At 42.4% G+C, this 20,140-nt stretch overlaps 3 protein-coding genes across 5 annotated transcripts; all 3 read left to right on the top strand.

Moving 5' to 3' along the window:
- Positions 1 to 211: 211 nt before the first annotated feature.
- On the top strand, positions 212 to 5,784 carry frmd8 (FERM domain containing 8). The gene is made up of 11 exons (XM_057054464.1): positions 212 to 622; positions 1,199 to 1,293; positions 1,391 to 1,558; positions 1,873 to 1,974; positions 2,424 to 2,482; positions 2,591 to 2,757; positions 2,918 to 3,133; positions 3,222 to 3,345; positions 3,427 to 3,576; positions 3,950 to 4,172; positions 4,250 to 5,784. Exons 2-11 carry the CDS (start codon positions 1,206 to 1,208, stop codon positions 4,354 to 4,356), a joined length of 1,404 nt encoding a protein of 467 aa, XP_056910444.1. The 5' UTR covers positions 212 to 622; positions 1,199 to 1,205; the 3' UTR covers positions 4,357 to 5,784.
- Positions 5,785 to 6,065: 281 nt separating this feature from the next.
- vps51 (VPS51 subunit of GARP complex) lies at positions 6,066 to 11,179 on the top strand. Of its 2 annotated transcripts, none has more exons than XM_057054432.1 (12): positions 6,066 to 6,109; positions 6,347 to 6,551; positions 6,853 to 6,982; positions 7,364 to 7,510; positions 7,606 to 7,825; positions 8,072 to 8,963; positions 9,180 to 9,395; positions 9,495 to 9,578; positions 9,662 to 9,796; positions 9,914 to 10,035; positions 10,117 to 10,204; positions 10,277 to 11,179. In XM_057054432.1, the coding sequence occupies exons 2-12, from the start codon at positions 6,360 to 6,362 to the stop codon at positions 10,535 to 10,537; spliced, it is 2,487 nt and encodes an 828-aa protein (XP_056910412.1). In that variant the 5' UTR covers positions 6,066 to 6,109; positions 6,347 to 6,359; the 3' UTR covers positions 10,538 to 11,179. The 2 variants fall into 2 exon arrangements, with proteins under 2 accessions (XP_056910412.1, XP_056910411.1); XM_057054431.1 differs by having other exon boundaries at positions 6,069 to 6,109; positions 6,293 to 6,551.
- A 255-nt stretch (positions 11,180 to 11,434) lies between these two features.
- Positions 11,435 to 18,462, top strand: tm7sf2 (transmembrane 7 superfamily member 2). 2 transcript variants are annotated; one of them, XM_057054472.1, is made up of 11 exons: positions 11,435 to 11,525; positions 12,246 to 12,326; positions 12,492 to 12,688; positions 12,792 to 12,846; positions 13,064 to 13,258; positions 13,669 to 13,772; positions 14,603 to 14,722; positions 15,028 to 15,196; positions 15,276 to 15,356; positions 15,539 to 15,661; positions 17,012 to 18,462. In XM_057054472.1, exons 2-11 carry the CDS (start codon positions 12,254 to 12,256, stop codon positions 17,170 to 17,172), a joined length of 1,278 nt encoding a protein of 425 aa, XP_056910452.1. In that variant the 5' UTR covers positions 11,435 to 11,525; positions 12,246 to 12,253; the 3' UTR covers positions 17,173 to 18,462. The 2 variants fall into 2 exon arrangements, with proteins under 2 accessions (XP_056910452.1, XP_056910453.1); XM_057054473.1 differs by lacking the exon at positions 11,435 to 11,525 and adding an exon at positions 11,537 to 11,778.
- The last annotated feature ends 1,678 nt before the right edge of the window (positions 18,463 to 20,140 follow it).

Below are 20,140 nucleotides of genomic sequence, written 5' to 3'. Positions count from 1 at the left end.
TAATATAACTATTGTAGATTAGTGGCGAAACCGTACAATATCAGCGTATTTCTTTTTTTATTTTATGGAAAAAAACAACATTACTTTAAAGTTTAAACAATCTTTCCTCTCATTTTTTGAGAAACATCTGGTCACGTGACAGCCCGGCAAGGACGCACTCTGTGACGTAGATTTGGGGATCATTTTCAGGATCAGACAATTTGAACCGACTCTCTGTCGGAAAGATTTGGAATTTTACATATGTGATCTGTATTGTCGCGCAAGGGCTGTTATTTCAGACACTTTGTGGTGTTTTCGTTGAGCTGTTGGCCTCGCAGTATAATAATAATAATAATAATGTGGACATTTTCAGCCCCCGGAGTGAAGTCACGCCCGTGATATGTGGTTCACATAACACGGCTCATCTGGGAAATGCCCACTGAAACTGTTGCAGCTGCCCGGAAAGCTAGTTCAGGACAAGTGTTGGTTAGCTGTAGCCCGGGCAAAAACAAGCAGGCAATTATTCAAATCTCCAATGTGTTTATGCCTAAAGCCACAGGAGGTTAGGGAATATTTACACTAGCAGAAGGATTCCAGTGAGACTATCGGCTGCAAGTGGAGCCAGATTTTCCAGACTTGACAGGTAGGTGGACAGACACAATTTGTTCCCAAACTTACTGTTAGCAGTGATTTGTGACATTACCAGTTCGCCTGCAGCTAAGCTAGCTTGGGCTTTAGCTAATGGAATCCAGTGTCAGTTGACATTTCTCTTGGCTAATTCCACCATTGTTTGTTTCTTGTTGTGATTCTGGCGAGCATAGATTCGCCACACCACCGTCTACTAAGTCTGAGCTTCTGTGTTTCCCCATATCAGTTAACTTTTTTCAAGATTCCTTCTCACTAAATACCAAATAGACTGGAACCAAAATGAAAGGCAGTGGAGATCAAGTGTAGTTGGTTGGGATCCTCTGGTTTTAGCACATGGTGTTAATGAGACATCGTCTAGCATGATGATGTCTTTATTTAGTTTCAGTTTATGGCTATATGGTCAATATGAGCACCACAAAGATTTTGGTGAACACAGATTAATTCCTCTAGTTCCTGTGGGTCACATTAAATATTCCACCTACTGATTATTATGGTTACTAAGCATATTATACTGTGCTAGAATGCATTCTGAAAGGATGTGATGTAACTGTGAGTGCCTTCTGTGTTACAGATTAGAAATGGAAGGAGATGATTGCAGTTTTCCTGATTCATCAGGCGATCATTCGCAAAGGGGAAGTGTCGCCTCCTCTGCAACGCTTTCCCGTGGTGTGTGCCACAATTACAAGCACAATTAATGCTCTGTGATAGAAGAATTTGTTCTGGATGACATTCCATTTAGAATCTTGTTCTTATGTTTGTGCAGCTCAAGATGTCCTTGTTTATCTGTTCGGTGAGAGTGCCGTTCACCTCACGTTAGAAGGCCTTGGGACAGTGACCGTACAGGAGCTGGGACAAAGTGTTCGTGAGGCTCTCCATATACCGGATTCTGCTCGGGAAGTGTTTGCCTTCTGGCTTTGTTCTCCACTGCTTGGTGAGAGCACACAATCAATATGATAATTTTTTGGCCTTTAAGAATATTACACGCTGGTATTTGATCAGACAATTCAGCAGGGTTTTAATGTGGTTGCCTATGTAGGCCTCAACAAGTTGGCCTTATACAGCATTGCATGAAGTAAAATGGCAGAGTTGAATACTTTATAGAATTGTATTTATTCAACTGTTAATACAAAACAATGGTCCGGCTCCTGAAGTATGTACCTTAGACATGGCCCAATTACCATTTGTTGCACCTTATTTTAACATGTGCACCTTAAATCTTAAATTTTCTGCCTCATCACCTTTTAGATTTGCAGTTAAAGCTGAGGCATCAACCATACAAGCTGTGCCGTCAGTGGCAGGACCTATTGTACCGCTTCACCGATGCCTCAGAAGAAGACATTTCACAAGGTGAGAGACGGGACTTTGCTGGTGCTCTGGGCTGCCATTGAAAAGTAAAATACTAGCTGTCTGAAGTTGTCTGCTATTTTATCAATAGGGTTCCATAAAGCTGAATACAGTCAAATAAGTTTGGGTTGAGTTTGCAAATGAGGTGTTGGAAGTCTGGAGTTTGTTAATGGTTTAACACTTTAACTAGAAAATTCCACACGTGTTAGTTCATTTTGTGCCTTTTTCAAAGAACTGGTGAAACGGCTGTAGCTTGCGTTGCCAAAAACGGGGGGTACAGTAGTGACAACTTAGTAATACAAGCAAAAAGGAAATGAATCGCTACTGTTGAATAACGTTATAATAATTGCTAAGCACAGGCAGCAACGTCTCTAGGTTAATGCAGTTTTGGTTTGAGAATCAGCGACACGCTGACTTTTGTCTTTATGTCCATGGTTTTTTTTTTTCTACAGATGAACCGTATCTCCAGTTCCGACGCAATGTGTTTTATCCTAAATCTAAAGAGCAGCAGGTACTGGTTCTTCACAACGCTTCGCTCCAGCTAAACAACAACTCTTATTAGATGAGTAGATTTTGAAGAAATAACACACAAGCATATTAATCTCTGATTGTCCAACAGATTGAGGATGAAGCTGTGCTGAGGCTGTTGTACGATGAGGCCAAGAGCAACATTCTTGCTGGTCGATACCCCTGTGACCCCGAACACTGGACAGATCTCGGAGCCTTGTCTTTTGCTCTTGATGAGGGCACTGGCCTTGATGACCAACAATTTGCTACTGTTTTAAAGTAAGTTAAAGAACTTGCTTAGAAACAGATTTAAAACTGAATTTTTGATGTATATCTATGTAATGTACCAGTGATATGGTGATATATCCCCTTTGATTTTACAAATAGTCAGATTTTTTATTTTATTTTTTTACTGGTGGTCTTGATTGCTTTAAAACAGAGAGAAGAAAGTGTCTTCCTACGTGCCTGCACATGTTGCCATAGGGAGTGGGGGTTTGTTCTCCACTCTGAGAGGGAAGTCAAGCCGTCAGGCAGGTGTGGAGCAGAACCTTTTGGCAGCATATAGAAAACTCTGCACATCTGTTGGAGACTCTCCTGAGCCCACACAGCTCCTGCACCAGTACCTGCACACCTGTCACACTTTGCCTTATTATGGGTGAGTAATCTGTGCTTCTTACTCATCCTCACATGACTTCATTTAAAGTCAATATCCTTTGCTGTCATTTAATTTTTCTCAACTTCAGGTGCGCTTTATTTCTCGGCGAGATTGACAAACCGTCACAAGGGATTCTCCAAAGAGGAAAGCGTAAAACTGTGAATGTGGGAATCTGCCTGGAGGGGGTTTATGTGATGGACGCCAAAGAAAAGGTGACATGTTTTTCACTTTGCTTGGGCATAACACCTTAGTTGGGTATCATCCTCATCTCTGCTGCACTGAATGTGTCGCAGCATGTGCTGCTTGGCTTGCAATTCAGCGAGCTTTCCTGGGACCACAGCTACCCTGAAGAGGAGGGGGACTCACACATTCTTTGGCTGGAGTTTGATGGTGAGGAAGACGGCACTGCTGTCAACAAGCTACTGAAGATCTACTCGAAACAAGTAAGAAAAATGTCATCAGCCAGTCATTATGTTGTGGTTGCTGCTTGCCTCAGATCTGTGGCGAATTATTTAACTGTTGCCAGAGCGAGGTGACAGATGTGGTTACGATTGTGTCTCACTTCTGCTGAAGGTCTCCGGAGAGCTCATTGCTGCTGATGTTTTTGAGGAGGTTTATGAATGGTGCTGCTTGAGCTTTGTTCTCAAAAGAGCAAAACACGGTGTCATCGCTGAAATGTTAAAAAGACCAGTGTGGGCCACCAGATGGTGATGAGGCGTTACATAACCTGAGGACAGCAGATCCTCTTCAAGCTTTAATCCTGCAGTTCAGCTGTTTTATCCTGTCTTTTCAAAAACTGCTTTATTTGTTGAACAGGCTGAGCTAATGAGCGGCTTCATTGAATTCTGTGTGGAGCTCAATTCTGCATCTGAGGGAGGGGCTGCAGGTGAAACTGACAGGGAGGACGTCCCACAGTCCGCCAATCAGGAAGGCAGGCACAAGAATGGACGCGGAGGACGGCGCGGGATGCTGCACAGACAAAACAGCGTGGTATGCAGTCGAGTCCACACGCTAAACACCATCAGCTACGTGGACACTGGTGAGTGTATTACAGGACGTTGGCTTGTAAATGATTTCTACTTCCGTCGTGACCATATGTCTGTTGTGTTCTCTCAGGAAAAGAAATCAAGCGCTTGAAGCCCAAGAGAGCTGCATCCTTTTTTACCCGGCAGGCACCCGCGTACTCGGCTGTACAAGTGTCAGAGAGTCTGGAACAGGGTTAAACAGCTCCAACCCTCAGCAGCATAGACCAAACTTGATCATTTTACACTGATATTCAAAGACTTGACAGATGAGACGTTCGACTAATTTACCATGTAAACACCCAAGAGGACCAAGGAAGTCATTCAAGTGTTACAATATTTATCTTTTTGTACATAAAGACAGTTTAGCGATGCAAAAACAATATTTCATTGAATGACATTTGATCAATAAGACAAAGACAAGCCTTAGAGAAACACTCCTACAGAGAACTGTTCAGTTTACATCACCTTTTTGTTTTTTCTGCTGTGACTCAAAATTACTAAACATTTTCACCTTTTAACTTTAATACCTAGGGATTGAACCCGTCAGTAGTCACTATTAATAAATATACTGTATCTGCCTCTCCAAAGCGTTGGCGCCAACTCTTTATAGTCGGCCAACCCACCATTTCCGGGGTGATCTAAGGACTCGTTACCACTATTCTGCATCTCAATCTGCCTGTGCCTTATTCTAATGAACCGTGACAAAAAAGAAAATTGTGGTAGAAACATAAAACAGTTTGTTACTGATCTTAAAAAAACTCATGTGAGCACATTTTCTGTGCTGTGTACATTTGGCTTTTTATTGAATTGACATGTTTGATATTTGCTGTTGTAACACTTTTCCAAACTAGAATCACGCGACTAATGTCAAGCATCTCAGCATTTCACAGCATCTCTTTAGGGAAGCTACATTCACCCAAAACTCAGAATATTACTGTAATATTGGGGTGCAATTCACACAAATTGGAGGTTGTTTTTGTCTTCTCTGCACATTCAGAATCTTTAACAAATCCTTTCATTTTTTAAATGTGGCTCCAATTGTGTTCTTCCTCAGTCAGATCAGCATGCAGACCTCTGAATGTTTTTACATCTTTATGCTCTGACCTGTTATGTCTGTAAACTGAGTGCAGCAGACCAGTATGTTGCTGCATATTCACACTATGCATGTCACATTGTAGAATAGCCATTCCAGCAGATTACACATTTGATACTGCACTATTTACACTACTACTTTGATCCTTAATCTGCAGATAGGATTTTGTTAGATTTTTGGGACAGAATTTTGCTGATTTTCAGGAGATTCAGTTGTTTGTAGACCAGAATGAAGTGGAGAAGTTGCTTGTGTTGTCTTTTTTCCCCTCTAAGCATTCACTGCAGAAGCATTAAGTGCCTATTCTTTGTACTGTTTTTGACATTGGATACTTTCATTGTTGTTATGTTTTTCGTTTTGACACAATTTTTTGTAATGTATTTCCCAGTATTTTAACTAGACCATATATTTCACCTTCCTAGTTTATGATGTTCTGATACCTCACTGGACTAGTGTGGAGCAGTGTGTTAGGCTTATTCTGCCTTCTGTACGATATATTTGATGTGTTTTAATAAAGATGTGCAAAATGGACTTAATTCCTTGGAAATGGATAATTGGGAATCAATCAATAGTAAATACACTTTACTAGCAGTGTCTACATTCAGCCAATAAAACCGAGCTATGTGTATATAGAAAGAAAATAGCGCAGTTAAGTGTTAACATTGTTACTAATTGGAAAATTATTAATCATGTGAACTGTTTGCTGATTGCTAAGGTGCGAGGAAAGGAAATAAAATCAACGTAAATAGAAAAATGCCGACGTACGTACCCTCGCCCAGCGTGATCTATCACGTCATCACGTACAGACGACCCGACGAGCACCGGATTGGCCACAAACCCGGAAACACAAACGTGTTCAAGGTGCTACAATAAAGTCTCTTATGTTAGGTTTATATGTTTTCGGAGAAACATGACCGGTTTTACAAGCTAATTACAACAAAAAGCGTTTTATTAATATCAAATAGTTCTTCTACCTATTTTTGAGTCACTAAATAGCACGACTTTACAGTTTCCGACGCCGTTTGTTCTGTTTTCTTCCGGCAGGTAAACACCCACCATTGTCGATTATCGCCATTTCACTGGTCCATTTTCTGGCAGGGTTCTGCACATTATGGATGCAGAGACTAGCGGTTCGGCTGCCAGTCAGATGTCGGATGATTCCGGCAGGAGACGCAGGGTGCACGGCATGCTGAAGCTCTACTACGGGCTGAACGAGGAAGGAAAGGCCGACGAGCAACCGAGGTCCCTGGATCCTTGTGACATCAACGGGCCGCATTTCGACCCCGAACTCTATCTCAACAAGGTAAGTGACCTGTGCTTTTACCTTCGTCTGCAGGTATTAAACACACATCTTGTCATTATGTGCTAGTCTGAGCTGAAGTGTCACCTTTTATCCACGTGAATCTTAGATAGTCTGGTTAAAGTACAACCCAATGATGTTTCTCATGGTCACCACAGTGTCATAGTAATGAGATTGTCATAGCAACACCGAAAAGGAAATTGTATTATTTTCTTTACTGGGTGTTTCTAATATTTGCATTAGTAAATGTGTGTTATAGAGTAATATGCAGACTAAATAGGTTTTGGTAACTGTTGGTCTGCAGCTCAGAAGGGAGTGTTCTCTTGCTGAATTGATGGACCATGAGACCTGCATGGTCAAGCAGATCCGCTCACTGGATAGTGACATGCAGACGCTGGTGTATGAAAACTACAACAAATTCATATCAGCAACAGGTAAAGAAAACATCTGACTCACAGTCTTCATTTACATTTTTTTATTAGATGCTGTTTTTTATCCTGTATTTGTCTTTGAGCGTGCATACATTTCCTTAATTTAGTTTTTGTCAAGTTCCTGCATGGTAGCTTTATGTGCGAATACACGACGCTCCTTACCCACCAGTCAGTTGGAGAATATCTTCACCAACTGTCCCCCAGTGACAGCCAACATCACTCAAAGATGAGGGCACATTTGATATTTGCTGCCGTTCTCCCTTCTCTATGACATCTCTGCAACGAGATGGGACAAAATTTGATTTAAAAAAAAAAATATTCATGTAAGTTCACTCTTTATTTGTCCTTGAGTTATAGTATCAAACCTATTCTTGCAATTTTTAGACACCATAAGGAAGATGAAGAATGACTTCAAAAAGATGGAGGATGAAATGGATTGCCTATCTGCTAACATGGCGGCCATCACCGAGTTTAGCGCTCGCATTAGTGGTACTCTTCAAGACCAGCACACACAGATTACAAAACTCTCAGGTGACTTTGAGGTTGTTGTTTTGCTTGTTCTGTATACTTATAGAAATAGTAAATAGATCAAATTTCCCACACTTGTTTGCTGTGTTCCATTTCAGGGGTTCACACCCTCTTAAGGAAGCTGCAGTTTCTGTTTGAACTGCCCGCACGACTAAACAAATGTTTGGAGCTGCAGGCCTACGCTCAGGCAGTGAAGTCCTACCGCCATGCCCGATGTGTGCTGCAGCAGTACAGCCACCTGCCCTCCTTTAAAGGAATTCAGGATGACTGTCACGCCATCATGAACAAGCTGGCGCAGGAACTCCGGCAGAAGTTCAGGTCTGTCAGCCTTTAGATGAGACATTTTGATGGATCATGACAGTGAAGCATTGATATTGAAACATTGAAGAACTTTAAAAAATAATTCATGCAAAATGAACAAATGTCTATGTGAGAGGTCAGTAAAGGCTTAACATATCATTTATATTGGACAGTCTTATGTCAAATATCTGGACCCCAAAGTTAGAACTAAATGCTAAAATATGATTTTATTTTGTTCCTCATGGTCATTTTTTTGTTTCATAGGGATGGCGGGTCAAGCTCTAAAGAATTATCAGAATGTGTGGACCTGCTGCTACAGTTGGATGAGCCAGCAGAGGAGCTGTGTGATAAATTCCTGAGCCACGCACGGTCCCGGCTTGAGTTGGACCTTCAGGGTCTGGAAGTAGAGATAAGACCTTACCCTTCTGCCTCAGTAGGAAGAAGTGCTTCTGAACTCAGGTCATCATCTGTCAACTCCCCAAATGCCAGCAGTGTATCTTCTCCCACCCCTAACACCGACATCCTGGAGTTCATCGACAGAGGCTGCAACGAATTTGTCAGCAGCTTGTGTCTAGTTATTACATCATATCAAGAACTCTTCATCAACCATGCTCAGAAAGGCGAGCTCGTCGCTATAAATATTTCCGAAATGGCAAACGAGAAATTGCACGCCTTCGTGGATGATCTGGCTGCTCGCTATTTCTCACTTGTAGAGCGTAGGATACAAGAAGAGAGGGGAGTAGCAGATAACTCTCTCTTAGTCCGCGCACTCGACCGCTTCCACCGCAGACTTCAGGCTGTGGCCAAACTGCTGCCAGGCTCCACTGTTCCAATCCAGGGGACTGAAATTGTGATCCGTGCTGCGACGGACCGTGTCAAACAGTACCTCACTGCCCTGCAGAGTTTCTACATGGACAGCTTGACAGACGTGAGGCAGGCCCTGGCCACGCCTCGACTCTCCGCAACCGGCACTTCCATGGCTGCTGGCGGTGCTCTTCTGGGAGGGCCTACCTCCAGCAGAGACACTCACACCAGCCTGCCTGAGCTGCTCTCCTCACTGTCTGCTTCTATTCTCAATCAGATCAAATCAGTGCTGACGTCGGTGCATCTTTTCACAGCTAAAGACATTACGTTCTCCAACAAACCATACTTCAAGGTGAAGGGATTCTATTTTTCTTTGGCATGAGCCACAGTTGCTCAGCTAAATATTGTTAAAATAGTAATAATTTCTCTATTTACGATATCAATATTTCTTATTCTTACCAGGGCTCAATAATTTGATGAACTATAATTTGGGTTTTTGCAAATGTTCTCTGAAGTTTTAGGGTGAAGCATTTTTGTTATTAATCCCGTTTCATTCTTTTCCTTACAGGGTGAGTTCTGCAGTCAGGGTGTACGTGAGAGTCTTGTGGTGAGCTTCATCAAATTTGTGTGCCAGTCTTCCCGCCAGTTTTGTGAGAGCACAGGGGACAAAGGCGGCTCAACCCCACCGGCCCTCCTGCTGCTGCTCTCCCGTCTCTGCCTGGACTATGAAACCTCCACCATCTCCTATATACTCACACTGACAGATGAGCAGTTCCTAGTGCAGGTTGAACAGACTTACAGAAAAAAATCAGCACAAGACACACATAGAGTTTAAGCATGCGGTTGATGAAGGTAAACTTACATCCACCTATTCTTGTCCCAGCACCACAGCCCAGTCACACCTGTCACAACTTTATGTGCAGAAGCAAGAGAGGCAGCACAGAAACTACTGAACCATTATGTAAAGGTGGGGTTTCATCTGCAACACACAAGTCAACAGACATCAGACTACAAAGAGACCTTTTCTTTAACCTGTTAATGTGTTTCTAGGTGCAGGGACTGATTATCTCCCAGATGTTGAGAAAGAGTGTGGAAACACGCGACTGGGTAAATACCATCGAGCCACGAAATGTCCGAGCCGTGATGAAGCGGGTGGTGGAGGATACTACCTCAATTGACGTGCAGGTCCAGTTTGCATTCTGTTCAAATCACCATCTGAGGTTCAGTCCTCAGTGCTACTCTTTATATGTCATCACCATGTGTGGGGAGAGGATCTTCTGAATGGGCTGTGCTTCACTACAGGTCGGGCTGCTCTATGAAGAAGGTGTGAGGAAAGCACACAGCAGTGACTCCAGCAAAAGGACTTTCTCTGTTTACAGCAGCTCCAGGCAGCAAGCGCGCTATGCAGCCAGCTACACCCCCAGGTCGGGGAATAGTAGTAAACTCTCAGCTTTGTTCCCTGTTTGAGATGTCACCTGACATTTTTTTCTTGTGAATCTCTGCAGTGCCCCTATGGATACTAATCTGCTGAGCAATATACACAAGTTGTTTTCAGAACGGATCGACATCTTCAGCTCAGTGGAGTTCAACAAGGTGCGTTCATGTGCTTCTCGCAGTCTAACCTTACTAAAAATGTGTCACTCACACCCACGCCGCTCTCTCCAGGTCTCTGTGATGACAGGAATTATCAAAATCAGTTTAAAGACGTTCCTGGAGTGCGTCCGGCTGCGCACATTTGGCCGCTACGGGCTTCAGCAGATCCAGGTTGACTGTCACTACCTGCAGATGTACCTGTGGCGCTTCGTCTCTGATGAGAACCTTGTGCACTTCTTGCTGGACGAGATAATGGGCAGCTCCGCCCACCGCTGCCTGGATCCTGTTCCAATGGAGCAAAGTGTGATTGAAGTCATCTGTGAGAGGGGCTGAGATTAAAGTGCAACAGGACTGATATCTGAGACTGTCACATGGATATTAAACTGATCTAGGTTCAGATGATGCTGTGTAATGTGTGCATGCATTCTCAGTTGGTTTCTATCAAAAAAAGAGGTGAAGCCTAATGACTTAAGCTCAGTTTTACATATTTTAGTGTTGCGAAATGTGTAACATTTTAAACACTTGGCTTGCTTAAGTGACTTTAGAGGGAAAGTGGAGCAGATCTACATTTTAATCCAGGCTCAGGCATTGTTTTTTTTGTTTTTTTGAGAATTAGATTGGATTTGATGTAAAAGATCAGAGAAAATGGGTTCCTTTAACTTCTTTTTATTTTCCAGTATAGAAAAAAGTAAGCTACATGATACAGAAGTTTTTAAACACGTTTGCCTTAAAATAAGTGTATTGCTGGGGGCTGCAGATTGACAATGATGAACAAATGTGTCCTGTGAAAATGTCACGTATTAATAAATGCTTTTAGGGGTCTTTTTTTTCTCTCTCTGAATAATTTAAAGTCTGTCTAAACCACTACAGCTAATCTACTGATTATCTATTTTGCTGTGCATGTCTCAGATAAATTATGTAGAATATGGTTGAATGTATGTGTGTACAATAAAATTTACTCGTTTGATAGTCTAAGGGTGATCTATTAAAAAAGAAAACTCTGATAACAGTAAAATATGCCGTTATTGACGTTTATCTTAACAATCCTAACGTGTCGATGGTAACACAGGTGTATTTCACAACATCTGCCAGCCCTCCGTCACTGTCGCTCATTCGACTGTCGCCACCTGATGAGATCATTTGATTGGCTATGGAAAGTTGTCCCCGCCCTCTTCTGATGCCTGCTGAGCGATCTGATTGGCCGAGAGGGCGTTTCGTGCCTCGCGGACGTGTTCCGGGGGCGTTTCTATCAGCAGCTTTTTGGATGGATGCACTCCGGTATTAAAAGCGTTTTCGGCTCACATCTGCGCGTCTCTCTCAGGTAAGGTAAAGTCGGACAGCATCAGGAGATCGACCGCGTTTGATATTTTAATCATCTTGTTTTTAAAGACGCCCAGGCTAAAGAGGCCTCGGCGTTATATTGTCACAGCAGGGACACACAGGACTTCAGACCTGAACTTTGTCTCCAGTCTTTATAACAACAGTTGCATCAGTGCCGGTAGAAGAGCTTTTCTTTTGGTATCTAGTTGGTCGTCCTGGAAACGAATTGATTTGTGATCAATTAAATATCACAGGTTCGTTTTCACTACCTCGAATGTCAATGAACTCAGTTATAAAGGAAGAGATAAGGGAAATTACATTGATTTTATTGATATAAACAAGGGGAATAAAATTCCTAAATTGTACCATATACTAGTTATTTGGATTGGTGGATTTATAGGTGGATTTATTAAATGTGTTATATTGAGATTTTAAAAATGTAATACATACACTAATTATATCATATATGAACTCACAGTATGTTTAACTGTAAATTTTACAACAAATAAATTCATTGTCAAAATTATATTTACTATCAGATTTTACCCATGTACTAATTATATAATGAAACTTTTTTTTACCTACAAAACTAGCTTCGGTCATTAAATCTCACAGGTGAATGGAACTTATGACCATATGTACTACCCATTACTATGCAATTGCTTTGTTTTAAGACTTCAATCTGTCTAAATAAAATATGCCTTCTTTTATTTTTCTGCAGGACCAAAAATGAAGCCAACCATTCAAGCACTGAAGAACAAAACCTCCCATGATGCTCAGAGAGAGTTTGGAGGAACGCTGGGTGAGACAATACAACAATCATGTTTTTTGTGCTCATTGAGTAAAGTCCTTGGTTTTTCTCCTAAAATTATTGGAATGAATGATTACGGTTTGTTTTCATATGATGATTATATCTTATTTTATCTCCTACCACCACCCCTTCTGATCTAACCTACCCACCTCTCAGGTGCCCTGTTCATTCCCACCTTACTTCCCTTGACGGTCCTGTTCCTGACCTCTGTGAGTCGGTCCTCCGAGGCCAGTGTGCTCTGCTGGCCCCCTCCTCTACCCTCAGCTGAGCAGCTGTGGGACCCTCTGGCCCCTGTGCTGCTGCTGGGCTGGATCAGCCTGCATGTTGTCCTCTATTTCATGCCACTTGGAAAGGTATGATGAATGTAGTGTTCGTGTTGGGGGGTAGTCGAAGACAGAATGTTTCCTCTGCTTTTTAAACTATGATGTCATTGATGAACCGTGTGTTTATCTGCAGGTGTCTGAAGGACTAGTGCTGAGGGACGGAAAGCGTCTTAAATATCCTATAAATGGTATTGTTGCTTCATGTTTCATGGTTGTATTTTGTCAAACTTTACGTGTGATTCTGTCGCATGTTTGAAACGTTCCAGTCTATTGCATGTGCCACCCTGAGCCTCAGTCTAGTGGGCTTCAACAGCTGAAGACTTTATTCACAGCAGCCCGTGGCAGACTGCTTTCCTCCGTCTCCTAAGCAACAGCGATGCGGATTGGTTTATTTCTGCCCTGCAGGGTTCCACAGCCTATGCATCAGCTGCACGTTGTTGCTATTGTTGATGGGTCTCGGTGCCCAGCTGGGGTCTGTGTTCGACCTGCTGTTGCCTCTGGCCATGTGCTCAATAGCGCTGTCGTTCCTGCTCTCCATCTACCTCTACATCCGTTCCTTCTGGGCTCCTTCTCATGCTCTCGCTTTAGGAGGCAATACAGGTGAGGATGTTCATCTCAGGCACAAAAATACCCGTCTGTGGGCTTTTTCTTCCATTTATGAAGGATCCTGTTATTCCTCTGTGTACTCTTCAACGCTCAGGCTCTCCACAAGCCTGCAGGCTGCATCAGCAACACTTTTATATTAACTGACCCCCTTCAACAGTTAGAGTGATTTCTGCTGAATGTGGAGGCAGAAAGCTGAGAACAAGCTGTGGTTGCTTGTGCGGAGGTAAAAGTTAAAAAAAAAAGTCACAGAAGGTTTGTGTGACATGGTTTAGGTCCGAATTGAAACGTGAATTATTGAATTGAAACGTAATTTAATGACATGCTCATAGTTTACCGTTTCCTTATTTTTTGAGGAGTGTATAATGTTTGTGTGTGTTTTTGTAATGCACTGCCTCTCTGTTTAGGAAACCCTCTGTATGATTTCTTCATTGGTCGGGAACTGAACCCAAGAGTTGGAAACTTTGACTTGAAGTATTTCTGCGAGCTCAGGCCAGGTCTGATTGGCTGGGTGAGTTACCAATGACATGATGCTCCGTTTCACATATTTGTTATTAAAACCATAAAGAAAGACAAAAATCAAGTATGACTTAAAACGAAACAAAAAATACAACTTTCTAATTAAATGCATTTAAATCTGTTATAAATATGTTTTGATTAAAATTACTTGTTTACTGGTAATGCCGGTTAGAAACCCACAATTGACCAACAGGTGGCGGTGTTGCTCTCCACAGCTTTCCCCCCATTATGACACGATAAGAAAATGAATAAACTTCTGTCCTTTTTGACAACAGTATAATTAAGGTGATTTTTTGAGAAGTAGATGTAAGTGTGTCTTATTATTTATGAATATTACCATATAGAATCTACTCAGCATCACACAAAAGGCTCCTATACATCGTAATTATCCGTTATAATCACAGGGAAACATTAGGATCATACAAGGATTGATGCAAACACCCTTTATCTGAATTTTCCTCTGTGATGACAGCACAAACAGCATTAAAGCTTTGTAAATCGGAGTGTTTTAAAGACAGCTGCGTAGGAGAGGACAGAAATAAGCTTCCACCAACTGGCTGCAGACAGTGTGTAGGAGATTTTTCACTTCCTGTTCAACCTTTAAAACTTTTAAGGTTCACTATCTTACAAATGCTTATATTGTCCCAGTAAGCATCTAAAACAAAGCACTGAGGCCGACCCTGTTTAGATGTATTCTGTAATCAAATATGCATTAACCTCTATAGAAATGATAGTGTTCCAGTTGACTGATGTGTCACTGTTAAATGTCTCTAAGAACCACAATCAAGAGGACACAGGTGTAAAGCAGTTCTTTCTTCACAGGTGGTTGTAAATCTCGGCATGTTGATGAAGGAGGTGGAGCTTCGAGGTTCCCCGTCACTCGCCATGATTCTGGTCAACAGTTTCCAGCTGCTGTATGTGGCCGATGCCCTGTGGAATGAGGTAAATGTACAGGTGATCCCTCAGCTTTCCCACATCAGTCGACTCGCACGTGGTCTAAAACAAAGATATAAGACCGAAAATAGATATGCTAAAAAGGAACACTACTGAAAAGTAAAAAGGAATCTGAAATCTGAATCATTTGTGACTGAGATGAAAAATCTTTGTTAAAATCTGACATCTGACATTTGGTTGAGTAGAATTCTGGGGAAAAAAAGAAGGAAAATGTCACCTAAAATTGCTCTTACATTTATCTTTTGGTGTTCCAGACTAATCTTTCTCTGATAATCTGCTCTGTGTTTGAACAGGAGGCTGTTCTAACAACCATGGACATCGTGCATGATGGTTTTGGCTTCATGCTGGTGTTTGGGGACCTGGCCTGGGTTCCCTTCACATACAGCCTGCAGGCTGCCTTCCTGGTGGTGCACCCACAGACCCTCAGTTTCCTCGGAGCAGCTTGTATAATCGCGCTCAATGGTAACATAGATGATAAAATGTTAAATGTGGTAAATGTTTAGTGGCTGAAGCGAATTCATGTGTCTCTGTTTGTCGCCAGGTATTGGATATTATATTTTCAGAAAGTCCAACTCACAGAAGAACCAGTTCAGGCGAGACCCTTCACATCCAAGCGTAGCAAGTCAGTCTTTTTTTTTCAGAACTTTCTTAAATACATTCACCAAATCTGTGCAAGTTGTCACTCTCCTCTGAAAATGTAATGAATCGCAAAGCCGGGTTGCTTAAGGGCTGTGGAGGAAACTGTAGTGTTAAAATAGAAAGGGTAAGAGGTGTCTGCAGTGCTAAATTTACTCCTCTGCTCAGGACTGGAGACCATCGCCACGGCAACAGGAAAGCGACTGCTAGTGTCAGGCTGGTGGGGTCTTGTTCGTCATCCCAATTACCTCGGTGACCTGCTCATGGCCCTGGCGTGGTCTCTGCCATGTGGTAAGATACACGCATGCACAAAATTAGCACAAAAACAAAACATTTTTGGATGAAAATATGGTCATTTTAAGCAATTCTGCAGACAAATGGGACCTTATTGTGGCCTAAACTTGCACCATTCAAGACATCAGGTCCCTGAGCTAATAAATGAATGAATGAATACATGAAACAAGCTTTCTCAGTTCTGTTTCAGTTCTGTTTCATCAGCTCTTTTTATCACTCCTTTGGTGTCCTGGTGGAGAGTCGGGAGTGTTTGTGGAATGAAAACAAGAAGTTTTAAATCATGCAAGTATTAAGAGTTAAAGACATTTAATGCTAACATGGAGGAGGTGATGTTTGGATGGCAGTGAGGCTTTCATTACTGTTTTAAGTTCTAAGTTCTCAGTCTGAGTTGTTTAGATTTTACCATATTAGAACAAAGAAAAAGCCAAAAGCACTCAGTGTTGGTGACAGACACAGTAGCAGCTGTCTGCTCCCTTTGTTCCTGTGTCGGCTGCCTCGGATTCCTCTGAAAGCACCCTTCCTAAAATGGCATGTTTCACTCTTTGGTTACAGCGCTGCAAATTGCTTTTCAGATGTGAAGTCGTTGCATAAGTACCTTTGTACGTGACCCGACCGTCACCAGAGTCACAGAACTGACGTTCCAAAGAGTCAGAAAGGCAGATCCCAGCTGGGCCGAAGCTGAGCGGCAAAGGAGGAATATTAGGAGTATTTGCTGAGAAACCTTCTGTCGTCTCCGTGAGGTTTATCGTGATGCATCATGAGCTCTCTGGTATTTACTTCAGCGTTCGTCTGACAGATTTTAAGGGAAGCACAGTGAGCAGGATGAATTACAGCTGGTCATCCTCATTATGGATAATTATTCCTATAGTAAAAGATTTTCTATCTCATCGTGGATGATTTTTTTTTTAACCACGGTCATGGTAACAGAGATGGAGCTCTCAAGGTTCGTTTATCAGTGCCTGTGCATGTTTTCATCCTCCTTTAGTTTTGATTCAGAACCTTGAGCTGCATACGAGAGCGAGGAAACAGGCTTCAGCACCCACTGACCTGCAGCCAGATTTTTGATCTGGAGCTGATTAGATATGGTTTTAACTTTTTTCAGCTTTTTCAGTTCAAAAGAGTTTGCTCTTTTCCACTTCCATGAGTCAGTCATGCCTTGAGCAATGTCCAGATTGGACTAAATATATTTATAGATTCAAGATGACACCTTGAACTTACTCTGGCTTTAGTTTTGGGTCCTTGTTGCCACATTATCAAACAAACCTGCTCCAAATTCCATGTGTTATTTTGTGAAGAACATTGTTTTTTTACTACATCTTATGAATAATGCGCCTCTCATCTTTCCAGGATTCTCACACCTTCTGCCTTACTTCTACATCATTTATTTCACCATCCTGCTGATTCACCGAGAGGACCGGGATGAGAGACAGTGCAGAGCCAAGTATGGACTAGCGTGGGACACCTACTGTCGACGTGTCCCCTACAGGATCTTCCCTTACATATACTGAAGGGGACTACAGGACAAAACTGCCACAGCTTAATCATTTATCTACAATCAGAAGCAGCAAAAATTAATTTATTACGTTTTTGTTCAAGCTCAAGCAGAGCTTTGGACAATCTGAGTAACACTCTCTTGTGTCCAGTTCAGAAGAGACACAGGACATCTTTTAATTTTTAATTAAAGACATGAAATAAGACATTCCAAAAAAAAGCACATTTCCTTAATAACCTTGCTGCCTTCTGACACCGTGTGTATCGTGTTTAATATGTTTTCATCTGTAAAATCAAGCAAAACAATGAGCTGACACCCAGTCTGGTCACGTTGGAAGGAATTGTGCGCATGTTTGGAAAATAGAAGCTCCTGAAATGCCAGAACAGCTGCGGAATGTGCTCAGAAGAATACAGATAATAGGCTGGGATGTGTGTGTGCGCATGTGTGCGTGTGTGTGTGTGTGCGTGTCGGGGTGATCATCATCTTTCCCTCATGCCATTACCATCCTGTAAAATAGATGTTTGCAGTCCAGCATTTATTCTAGTACAGGCAGCTAGACGCTCTGGAAGCAGTGACCCCCCTCCCCCTAACACACACACACACACACACACACACTCCTGGGGGCTGGTGCAGCTCTGGTGCAAAGTTCTGTGCTTCCGCTTTGCCCTTTTCTATTCTGAAGCGTCGGTAAATAATACTCCTCTCGCATACAGCGAGCAGCGGGGTGACCAAATGACGGAGCACTCTATTGATGCGCACCTTTATTTTTCACTTTTTAAATCCATTTCCAGCACAGTCATCCCCCCCCCCGGCCCTCGCCCACGCAGCCCTCCAGCTATTTCGTGTTGTTTTTCATATGCTGAGTGCTAATTAAGACAGTACTTGCGTAACACCACATTGTCTCCATTGTGTCTCGGATTTCTCCGCTCTGAAAAGTAATAACTGTAACGTCACTGCCATGTTCAGGTATGAGCAGTTCACATGTTGATATGATCGCATGACTGTAGCTACGGCAACCGGCGAACTAAACAATAGTCATGGTGTCAGTTAATTTTAAAGCCACCCATGTTCATGCAACTAAGTCATAGAGTAATAAATAACCTCTATCATATCAGCATTTGACAGTAATAAACATGATACTAATGACTCCTGTATTTAAATATTTGACCTTTTAGATTGATTTTTACTCGAATTTTTACTTCACATAATAGTTTGCTCATAATGAAACACGTCTGTAGAGAAACATAATAACGTTGTCCTACTGGTGCTTTTACTTCTGTCAATAAAAAGAGTCTTTGGAATTGAATTCTTTCCCATCATGCACCTCTGCAGATGCTTCCAATTGGCAGTTTGTGTCGATGTGGAGGAGTTTTGTGTTGTGTTGTGAATTTTCATCTGTATCAGTTGTGCTCAATAAGACCAAATGGGTTCAGTGAACATGAAGCGCCTCATCCATAAACTATGAACTTTTTCATCTTAATAGGTCATCTTTAACTGACTTCTTTTGATCCTAATTTGAGCTCTACATAAATCAACGACCTCCTTGTTGTTCTTGTCATGATCGAGCGCAACATTATCACATAATAGAACCATCAATATAACAATAAGCTAATTCTAGAGATTCCATTTGTCTAAAACGCAGATGTTTATTGGAAGGGAACGTAGTTTAATCAGAGGATGCGTTCGATTCCACAGGAAACGGAAGCTGACAGAGTGACTCATGCTGGAGTCTCTGTCTGGACGGAGAACCACAGGCCAAAGAAAAGGAGGAGTGTGACACAGATTTGACACTTTGTCGGACACGACAGCAGCCCCTGTTGAGACATCCCCATAAATAGCTGCTATCTTTTTTTAAAGCAGGGAGGCAAACACAACAAAAAATATTTATAAAACGGTTAAACTGACAGTGAAGCCGTATGTGTGAGGACAAATAGTTGGGTTACCTGTAAACTAGATTTGTTAATTGTTGTTGTCCTGAGCGGAAGCATAATTGGGTTTTGAGTGTTTGATAGCCTGACGTCCGAGTGAAGGTGACACGTTGTGATGCTGAGCCGCCTCTACCAGTAACCAAACAACCAATGGGCAGAGTGGTCTGCGAGTGCGTGTCACTCTGCACTCCCCAGTCATGCGTGCCAATCATTTCAGGCCCATCAGTTGTGCCCAGTTTCCATGGCAACGGCTCTATGAGAGCACAGAAAGGAATTGAGACAATTATGGTGGCGGGGGATGCTGCAAAAGGGAAGAGTTGGAGATTGGCAGTATGACCAGCAAGGCAGGACGTGTGTGTGTGTGTGTGTGTGTGTGTGTGTGTTATAAATATATGTTATCAAACTGCATTACACTTCCAGGCATGAAACAGTGTTATGGATCTGTCGGAGAGAGAGAGCCTTGCAGTGAGTCAACAGGAATCTCTAATACATTTCAGTTTCCATGGTGACAACAGGGGAATGATATGTTCTTTTCAAACAGAGGTAAAAACGTGGCCGTTAGCCCTGTTGCTGCTCTGTTCTCCACCTGCATCATTATTTAGACAAGAATGCGCCTCACACCTCCACCTTATAAACCAGTCCCTGACACACACACACACACACACACACACACATTCACAATGCGAGGAGAGAAAACCAGCACTGAGATCAAACATGTTCAACACGCCGTCGTTGTGGGATCCTGGCTGTGACCACTGTGCACTGCTATTTAACACTAGTGTAGATGTGTCCAGCCTCTAATGAGGCCATTATCCTCTCTGCTGCCTCTCCTGGAGCCCTTTTCATCCCCCTGACACGTTCTGAGGGAATTCACTTGTTTGCTGTGCTGTTTAAGAGGCTGCTGCAAAACCACTTGTAAAGGCGACAGCTGCTCCATCGACACGGCCCAGTGCATCGCTCTTCATCCTCCTATATGAATTCCCTCATCATCCAGGCGGAGGGTTCTCCTTCAGTGAAAGTGTGGTGTTGGCTGCTCACAGATGAAACATACAAGGA

Source organism: Takifugu flavidus, chromosome 14 (genome assembly GCF_003711565.1).
Source record: "Takifugu flavidus isolate HTHZ2018 chromosome 14, ASM371156v2, whole genome shotgun sequence".
NCBI classification, from domain to species: Eukaryota; Metazoa; Chordata; class Actinopteri; order Tetraodontiformes; family Tetraodontidae; genus Takifugu; species Takifugu flavidus.
The sequence above is the reverse complement of the archived record's forward strand: the minus strand, read 5'-3'. Positions and strand labels throughout refer to the sequence as shown.

Coding starts and splice junctions, on each gene's coding strand:
- tm7sf2 (XM_057054472.1), top strand. CDS start 12,254: ATGAAGCCAACCATTCAAGCACTGAAGAACAAAACCTCCCATGATGCT. Junction 15,197..15,275: donor TTGTATAATCGCGCTCAATG/GTAACATAGATG, acceptor GTTTGTCGCCAG/GTATTGGATATTATATTTTC. Junction 15,357..15,538: donor TTCACATCCAAGCGTAGCAA/GTCAGTCTTTTT, acceptor TCCTCTGCTCAG/GACTGGAGACCATCGCCACG.
- vps51 (XM_057054432.1), top strand. CDS start 6,360: ATGGATGCAGAGACTAGCGGTTCGGCTGCCAGTCAGATGTCGGATGAT. Junction 7,826..8,071: donor GAACTCCGGCAGAAGTTCAG/GTCTGTCAGCCT, acceptor TTTGTTTCATAG/GGATGGCGGGTCAAGCTCTA. Junction 8,964..9,179: donor CCAACAAACCATACTTCAAG/GTGAAGGGATTC, acceptor TTTTCCTTACAG/GGTGAGTTCTGCAGTCAGGG.
- frmd8 (XM_057054464.1), top strand. CDS start 1,206: ATGGAAGGAGATGATTGCAGTTTTCCTGATTCATCAGGCGATCATTCG. Junction 3,134..3,221: donor CACACTTTGCCTTATTATGG/GTGAGTAATCTG, acceptor TCTCAACTTCAG/GTGCGCTTTATTTCTCGGCG. Junction 3,577..3,949: donor TGAAGATCTACTCGAAACAA/GTAAGAAAAATG, acceptor TTTGTTGAACAG/GCTGAGCTAATGAGCGGCTT.